The sequence below is a fragment of the Colobus angolensis genome, unplaced genomic scaffold (genome assembly GCF_000951035.1).
Source record: "Colobus angolensis palliatus isolate OR3802 unplaced genomic scaffold, Cang.pa_1.0 Scaffold37, whole genome shotgun sequence".
Lineage (NCBI taxonomy): Eukaryota > Metazoa > Chordata > Mammalia > Primates > Cercopithecidae > Colobus > Colobus angolensis.
In genome coordinates, this window is record NW_012117043.1 from 2,882,188 (window position 1) to 2,891,008 (window position 8,821).

Consider the following 8,821-nt stretch of genomic DNA (forward strand, 5'->3'; position numbering starts at 1 on the left):
CTGGGGCACGGGACCTCACGGATCAGAGCAGTGCCGGGGACTGCTGGCTCCCGGCTCCAGGCTCTGGCCCTGGCGCCACGCTTCGCTCCCACGGACAACCAAGTTGACTTTTCTCGTTTGGCACCGGAGCGATTTTTTTTAAACGAAAACACTGAAATCCTCCGAATGAAATAAAACGAAAACATACTGCTGAAGAGTAGCCGCAACAGTTCTGAGTCCCAGCGCGGAGGAGGCCCTGCGGCTTGGCCCTGGCGGTCTCCTCCGCCCCGCGCTCTCGCTCTTCTGTGTCCGGGTCAGTCTCCGAGCTCGGGGGAAATTCAACCTCTCCCAGACTCTGCTCCGATCCCGAAGCCCCTAGTGGGACCTGCGCCCCGCTAGCCCCAGACCAGTCGCTCGGTTCCCGGCAGTGAGTCCCGGGTCAGCCGAGCCCTCCGCCTCACCGGGCTGGGAGCCCTTTCTCCACCGCGGAGATCCGAGCCCCGGACGCATACGCCGCCGCAGGCCTTAAAGCCAGAAGAAAGCCACAGCCCTAGCCCTCTCCACCCTTCGACTCAGCCACCGAGAATCCAGGCCTCGGGTTCACCCTCTTCCCCCGAACGGCACGGCTAGGATGTCTGATCAGGCTCTGTAACCCAGTTCCCAATACAAACACCCTCCAACTTTATTTCTGGGAGCTTCCGTTCCAAGTGGGTATTTCCCCTGAACGAATTTCGGGGAGATTCAGGAGAAGCGAGAATATTTCTAGAGGGCCTAGACTTCTCACAGGGCCTAAGGGAGGCCGTTTAAGAGAGGGTCTGACAGGCAGAAATGGGATCTCCTGGGAGCAACAGCCACAGGTGGGGTCTTCTGGGCAGTGATGAGAGGGCAGAGCAGCCGACCAAAGGGGAAGCAGCCAGGCGGCAGCGGTGTGCGCAGCGAGGAGGAATACATAAAGGAGGAGAGGGAACCGCGGACCTAGAACAGCTGGTTCCAATGGGATCTCCTCCCTTCCCTCCCTCCCAGGCGGATGTTCCCCCCCTTCAAGGTGCGAGTCAGTGGCCTGGACAAGAAGGCCAAGTACATCCTGCTGATGGACATTGTGGCCGCTGACGATTGCCGCTATAAGTTCCACAACTCGCGCTGGATGGTGGCAGGCAAGGCCGACCCTGAGATGCCCAAACGCATGTACATCCACCCAGACAGCCCAGCCACGGGGGAGCAGTGGATGGCCAAGCCTGTGGCCTTCCACAAGCTGAAGCTGACCAACAACATCTCTGACAAGCACGGCTTCGTGAGTGTAGGGGCAGGGTGGGGACGGGGCGGGAGATTGTTGACCCAGCACTGCAGTTGAGCAGGAGAGCAGGGCGGCAGGATCTCCCAGGGGGAAGCTCTGGGCAAACCCCCAGAGTGCCCCTGCCCAGCTCACTGCCCTGTGGCCTACATGGGCTTGGCCTGGGCCACAGGGCTCTCCTCTGCAAGCCTGGGAAATTGTGGGGTCGGTGGCTGGCAGCTCACAATCTCAGTTGGTCAGGCCGTGGAGGGCCCCTCCCAAGGTCAAGAGGGAGGCAGGTGCTGCCAGGACTGGGTCTGCAGTGCTGGGCCACGGAGGTCACCCTGCTCTTGGCCTGTAGGTGCCCTTCTTGGAAGAACTGCCCATGACCTCAACTTGTCCATCACCCTTCCGCCAAGACCCGCGTCCCTGGCCCTCCCCCAAGACTAGGGGATTTAAAAGTTAAACTACCCTCCCTACCCACCCCCCAGCCTCCCTAAGACCTTTCCCTCCTCCCACAGGCAGATGCCCAACTAGGAGGAGAGGGTTTGGGGGTTCTCTCCATTTATGCCTGAGCAAGGCCCCAGCAAATGGGGGTGGGGGGTGTTTCATAGGGCAAAAGGAACTGCCCATTCTTGAGGTAGGGCAATTGGTGAGCGCCGGAAGGTTGGACTCTCATCTCTGTGGGGTTAGGGGCTTAGCAGTGCCAGAAAGCAAAAGAGTATTAAGAGTGGAATTGTAGGGTTTTGGTTCTTTTTATTATTTTATTTTTTTTTGCGGGGGGGGATTGTTGTTTGGTTGGTTTTGGTTTTTGTTTGTTGTAGTTTTTGTTTTGTTTTTGCTATGTCTCATTTCTGTTTCCTACCGGGAAAAATTTTTAATGGCAAGAGAAAGAGAAGCTGTAAAAAAGAAAAGTGAGAGGAAAAGTAGAAGAAAAAGAAACAAGGGTGAGAAAAGAGCAGACAGGAGAAAATGGGGAAGGGGAAGAACCGAGAGAGAGAGAGAGAGAGAGAGAGAGAGAAAAGGAGAGGGAGAGGTCAGGTACCCAAAGAATGGAAAAGCTCGGGCCCCGGCCGGCGACTGCCGGCTGACCCTCGCCCTCCCCGCAGACCATCCTGAACTCCATGCACAAGTACCAGCCGCGCTTCCACATAGTGCGAGCCAACGACATTCTGAAGCTGCCGTACAGCACCTTCCGTACCTACGTGTTCCCGGAGACCGACTTCATCGCCGTCACTGCCTACCAGAATGACAAGGTGCGCGCGGCGGGCGGTGGCCTCAGCCCTTGCACTGACGCCCCTCAATACATGCAGGCCCAACCGTCTGTTCATCGCCCCGAAGCCCCCTGCACGGGATCCGCGCGCTTGCGGTCCACCCCTTTGCACCGAGCCTCGCATCCATACGCACAGCACCCACGGAAGTCTTCAAGGCGCCCTCTCAAGCCCACCTCGCGCACACACAGGCTCCCCTAGGGCGAGCGAACAGCTGGGCCCTCGTTCGGGTGGAGATGTTTACTTAGCAATTAGCTGAGACTCTGGGCCCGCGCTGACATTTTTACATTCTATTCGTTTATTTCTTGGCTCAAGAATGAGAATGTAAATGAAGAGAGGGCGCCCAAAGCAATCTGCCCAAGCTCTACCGATGCTCGGAACCCAGGGCCCAGTTTTCACTCTCTCAGGGGAGCCAGAGGGTGGGACAGGTGACATAACCCCCCCAAAGCACCCCTGGCTACTGCTGTAGCTCAGTCCAGGCCCCAGGCCCCTTGGGAGGCGCTTAGAGAATTTCCTTCCAATTTTCTGCTTGCGGCTTCTCCACCCTTGTTCTAGTGGGGCAGAACATCACCCCTCTAGGCCTGTGCCTTTGTGCGCCACTGTCGAGTGAAAGAGAGGGTATGAGTGTCCGTGCCGGTCGTTGTGGCTTTGCGAACCAAGGTGTACGCCGGGCTGTGCGTGCTCCGTTTGGGGCGTATTGGATGCCTGTGGAGGCGTGTGAATTCGTTTGGTTCTGTGGGCGCTTGTTCTGTCTGTGCATACTTGCGTGTGCGCGGGCCCGTGAGTGTGATTTGGCTTTGTGTGTACCTGCAGCCTTGCGTGTGAGCTGCAGTCTCTGTGCGCGCCTGCTCGGGTGCGGAGTCGTTTAACTTGCGCAAGCCCGCGGGCGGGTGTGCATGCTTGGGCCGGTTCCGACACCGCGGCACAGCTTTAGACCTGTGTGGGCCTGTCTGGGGATAATTCCTCGAATGAAGTTTTTGGAGGACAGACCCCGTCGCTTTCCGCGAGGCCCTCCCACCGGCCTCAGCTCGGGGCGTCCCATCCCAGGCGAGCGGGTACCAAGTGGACGCTCCCCGGGTCTTCCCTCTGCGGCCAGCAGTCGCTGACCTCGGGGTGCCCCCGACCAGGCTGGAAGAGCCACTGCCTGACTTAGCGCCGCCCCCTCGGTCCCCGCAGATCACGCAGCTGAAGATCGACAACAACCCGTTTGCCAAGGGCTTCCGGGACACCGGAAACGGCCGGCGGGAGAAAAGGTGAGGGGCGAGGACAGCAGCCCTGTGGCGGGTGCCCGCGGGAGCAGCGAGCAGGAGGGATGGAAGGATGGGCTCCTCGCTGACCTGCTCCCTCCGCTCATCCCCAGGAAGCAGCTGACGCTGCCGTCTCTGCGCTTGTACGAGGAGCACTGCAAACCCGAGCGCGATGGCGCGGAGTCGGACGCCTCGTCATGCGACCCTCCCCCAGCGCGGGAACCACCCACCTCTCCGGGCGCAGCGCCCAGTCCCCTGCGCCTGCACCGGGCCCGAGGTGAGGGTCGGACCGGAGCAGGGGGGGTAGTCCTCAGGTCGCTGGGCTGACCTTTTGCTGAGCCACCCGCTAATCTGAAAGGCCAGGAAGGAAGTGTCAGCGAGTGCCTGGGATGGGGTTTCCGTCTCGGGACTCCCCTACGAGGGCAGTTGCTGGTAGCTAGAAGATCCGGCCGGACTCCGAGCCTGCCCCCTTGGGCGCCGTGTAATTCTATGGCTGTAGGGTTTCCTCTCCAGGGCTTGGTTCCTTCCTTGGTAAATCTGGGGTCTTGGATTAGGTGACCTGCAGCCGCCCCTTGCCCGACTGCAGCAGCTCCTCCGACTCGGCCTCCCCGAGAGCAGCCCTTTCCGAATGTCCCTGATCCTGCTCATCAGCCTCCGCCTGGGCCCCTGTAACCCGCGCGCCCTCTCCCCGCAGCTGAGGAGAAGTCGTGCGCTGCTGACAGCGACCCGGAGCCTGAGCGGTTGAGCGAGGAGCGTGCGGGGGCGCCGCTAGGCCGCAGCCCGGCTCCAGACAGTGCTAGCCCCACTCGCTTGACCGAACCCGAGCGCGCCCGGGAGCGGCGCAGTCCCGAGAGGGGCAAGGAATCGGCCGAGAGCGGCGGGGACGCTCCTTTCGGCCTACGGAGCCTGGAGAAGGAGCGTGCCGAAGCTCGGAGGAAGGACGAGGGGCGCAAGGAGGCGGCTGAGAGCAAGGAGCCGGGCCTGGCGCCACTGGTGGTGCAGACAGACAGTGCGTCCCCCCTGGGCGCCGGACACCTGCCCGGCCTGGCCTTTTCCAGCCACTTGCACGGGCAGCAGTTCTTTGGGCCACTGGGAGCCGGCCAGCCGCTCTTCCTGCACCCTGGACAGTTCACCGTGGGCCCTGGCGCCTTCTCCGCCATGGGCATGGGTCACCTGCTGGCCTCGGTGGCAGGCGGTGGCAACGGCGGAGGCGGCGGGCCTGGGACCGCCGCGGGGCTGGACGCAGGCGGACTGGGTCCTGCGGCCAGCGCAGCAAGCACCGCCGCGCCCTTCCCGTTCCACCTCTCCCAGCACATGCTGGCATCTCAGGTAAGGCCTGTGACCCCACGGCAGCGCCAGCGAGGGAGAAGGCCCGGGGAGCTGGAGGCAGAGGCCAGCGGAGGGCCCGAGGGGTGCTAGGGTCCCTGAGAGCCTCTGGCAGGCAAGAACTTCATCCAGGGGAGGCCCTGGGACGCCTTTTAGGACACCTGGGTTCTGAGAGAGGAGGACTGTGTTGTAGGTCCAGGGGCTGGCCAGGGCGCCGCTTCTGACTCCCGTGTGACCTTTGGCAAGTCCCTGACCCTCTCTGGGTCTGCTTCCTTCCCTATAGCCCCAGCAAGGAGTGCGGTGCCCATCCAGACTCTTCTGACCCTCACAGACCAGGGCCGCCCCTGACTTTTGTGAAGTCTTCTCTCCTGGCCTCAGGACATTTTTCTTGGGAACAAAGACCCTTGGCTCCCTGTCCATCCTGAAAGGCTAGGGTGGCCAGACAAAGGGAGGAGGAACATTTGCATTATTTTCTGAACAGTTGACCGCTAGCCCTCCCAGAGGTCTCTGGCCCCTCCTAGACCCTCAATGAAGTCCTCTGTCCTGGCGAAGGACAAGGCTGGTCTTTCCCCTACCTTGAGTTCCCAGCACCCCCAGCCATATGTCAGGGATGAGGACTCAGCTCCTCAGGCCCCATTGAAATTCCGAGCTCCCAGGGGAATGTTGATGAAAGTGTGGCTGGGGGCACAGTAAGGAGATCCGATGGGGACAGTGGCCTCTTTGGTTGCTTGGGTGGAATATTCCCTGTGGAAAGATTTGGAATCCCTTCATTCATTTTCTTCCCTCTGAGGTTTCTGGCAAATTGAACCCCTGAGATCTTATCTCAAGGGAACGAAAAGAGCAATTCAGGTCTGAGAAAGCTCCTTTGGTTCAGAAGCAAATATTTTAAAAGTTGGGTGGGGGGTGGGGCAGGCGATTCTGAAATGAGTTTTACACATAGCTCAGTGTTAGGGTGTGTGGAGCGTTTGAGGTATCACCATCACTCCTCTGGGGCTCTGGGCTGGAGGGGGAGCCTCTGGAGAAAGGAGTTCAGGGACCAGAGGTTTAATCTGCACCCCTGATTATTTGTGTATGTGAATGCCTCCTCCCCAGACAAACTGGTAATGGCCACCAGCATCACAGAGGTCGTGAGGAAGTCAGGGCTTCTAGACACAGCCTGGCCAACAGGTGCATGACCCGGGTGAGAATACCAGCACCTGGGAGGCATCCGTTTTTAGGGCTGCTGGTGGTTACATTCCCAGGCCAGTGCAGCCCATTCTAGACGTCAGGTAGAGCCAAATCCCAAGACATGTGACGCCTCCCTCCTTTCTCCCAACCTGAGATGCCAGGTTTGAAATGCCCAGGAGGGTGTTTTCTCAGGCCTGATGAAGCTGCCCCTTTTCTTCTCCCTACTTGAGCCAGGCCTGAGGCTCCCTGGGAGCCCAGCGCAGTCATCAGCCCCCTGCCCTCCTCCCCATACCCACTGGCTCTGGGGAGTAAGCCATTATCTCAAAGGTCAGGCTGTGCACCAGCCAGACCTCATGAACTCAGGAAGGTGCTTGTCCAGGAGTTCCTGGCTCCTGTGCCCTTCACAGGCAAAGACTGCATTCCTTCCTCAGCTGCCAGTGAGGTGCTGCCAGGCGTTCCCTGTAGAACTTTCAGGCCAGTTTATGAACTGCTTGGCACCTGTGCCCTCCTCCTGGCCCAGGCAGGAGAACCCTGAGCAGGTAGGTGAGCAGGCAGAAGGGGACTTTGCAAAGTGCCTTCCCCAGGGTGTGTGCCCTCAGCGCTTCAGACCTGCATATAGGAGGGTGGTGAGGATACTGTTCTCAATGAGCAGAACCTCCAAGACACCCAAAGCTGCCTGTTTGCCACCTGGCCCTATGCCTGCCCCATTTTCTCCCTCAAGGCCTTCACCCATGCTAGTGCAGTCACCTGGAATGTCCTTTCCATTACCCCTGCTGTAATGCCCAGCACAGAACTTGATGGCAGGCCTTTGCATGGTAGCCTGAAGCGATCTCGCCCTTCTAAGTGGGTTTGGCCACAGGCACACTGGCTCATGCTCACCTGTGCTGCCTGTGGTTATAATTATGTGCGTTGTTGTTTTACATCCCTAAAACAGCAGGGCAAGGTGTCCAGGGCATAGCACCACCCCAGCACCCAGCCCACCTTCAGAAACACGTCAGGCAAGATGTCTAACCCTTGTCTTGTTCTGTTTCTTCCAGGGAATCCCAATGCCCACTTTCGGAGGCCTCTTCCCCTACCCTTATACCTACATGGCAGCAGCAGCCGCAGCCGCCTCTGCTTTGCCCGCCACTAGTGCTGCAGCGGCCGCCGCCGCAGCTGCCGGCTCCCTATCTCGGAGCCCCTTCCTGGGCAGTGCCCGGCCCCGACTGCGTTTCAGCCCCTATCAGATCCCGGTCACCATCCCGCCTAGCACTAGCCTCCTCACCACCGGGCTAGCCTCTGAGGGCTCCAAGGCTGCTGGTGGAAACAGCCGGGAGCCCAGCCCCCTGCCCGAGCTGGCTCTCCGCAAAGTAGGGGCACCGTCCCGCGGTGCCCTGTCGCCCAGTGGCTCGGCCAAGGAGGCGGCCAATGAACTGCAGAGCATCCAGAGACTGGTGAGTGGGCTGGAGAGCCAGCGAGCCCTCTCCCCAGGCCGGGAGTCGCCCAAGTGAGGGGCTGCCCAGCTGCTCCCCTGCCACACAGGCCACCCGGGCTGCCTGCCCCTGCTGCTTGGGACGTGTACAGCACAGAATGGGTATTTATTTAAATAAAGGAGAAAAGTGGGCTGCAGCAGCCGGTATAGAGCCTCGTCTGGCAAGTCGGGGCCTGGGACACTTCCCTGGGCCTCAACAAGGAATCAGGCTGCCGGAAACACAGTCACTTGGGAGCTGCTGGGCTAGGTCCAGATCCGCTCCAGTGTCAAGGTGGCATCCGAGGGTGACTCTGGTCTTCCAGCGCGGTGAGAGAGGCCTCATCCAGGGCCCAGCGGTCCCGGCAGAAGCCAGAAGGTGCGGGGGCCAGGGGTGGGAGCATCGGAGGGAGTCCCAGAGCCCTGGGCCTTGGGCCTGGACCGCGTGAGAAAACTGGGTTGAGGGATGCTGGAGCCAGTTACCACTGAAGTCAGTGTAGACCCGAGCTGGGAGGGAACCTGTTAGTCCCCCCACGCCTTCCCTAAGAGACAGGCACCCCTCCCAGCCCTGGGTCAGCGGAGGGAGTGGCACTTCTGCCTTGAGTCCCCAGGGGGAAAAAAAAAGATATTTATGAAATAAATGGTAATTTGTGTAAATAAGCTTTAAGGTTCCCAGAATATGCAAATTGGTATTAATTTATTCAAAGGTGTACATTGCTGTGTACATATATTTAGAGATTAACTCATACATTTAAAGTTTTTTTCATTTTACATGAGCATCTATATTGTACAGGGCTTGGGGGGCCTCGGCTGCGGGAGAAGGCCCCGAGCCCCAGAGGAGCCACCACCCGCCGGCCCCTCGGCCCCTCCGCCCGGGTTTGACTCGCCCTGCCCGCGGGCTCCACCTCAGGTTTTCACTTTTCGCTCCGGAGCGAGAACGAAACGACAAAAACGCGAGAAAACAATAAAACGCTACAAAGCGAAGTGAACGGCGCTGTGCGCTCTGTGGGCCGCGCGGGGCTGGGGCGCTGTACGCGCGAAAGGAGGGACGAAAGGCGGGGACAAAAGGCTGCGCGCCCCTCGCCCGGCGACAGCTGCACCCCGAGGGCGGCAG

At 60.0% G+C, this 8,821-nt stretch overlaps 1 protein-coding gene across 1 annotated transcript; it reads left to right on the forward strand.

Annotated features, from left to right (window-relative positions):
* Nucleotides 1-807: 807 nt before the first annotated feature.
* TBX2 (T-box 2) lies at nt 808-8,691 on the forward strand. The gene is made up of 7 exons (XM_011953767.1): nt 808-836; nt 1,003-1,270; nt 2,359-2,505; nt 3,697-3,773; nt 3,881-4,044; nt 4,462-5,096; nt 7,298-8,691. The coding sequence occupies exons 1-7, from the start codon at nt 808-810 to the stop codon at nt 7,748-7,750; spliced, it is 1,773 nt and encodes a 590-aa protein (XP_011809157.1). The 3' UTR covers nt 7,751-8,691.
* Nucleotides 8,692-8,821: the final 130 nt, after the last annotated feature.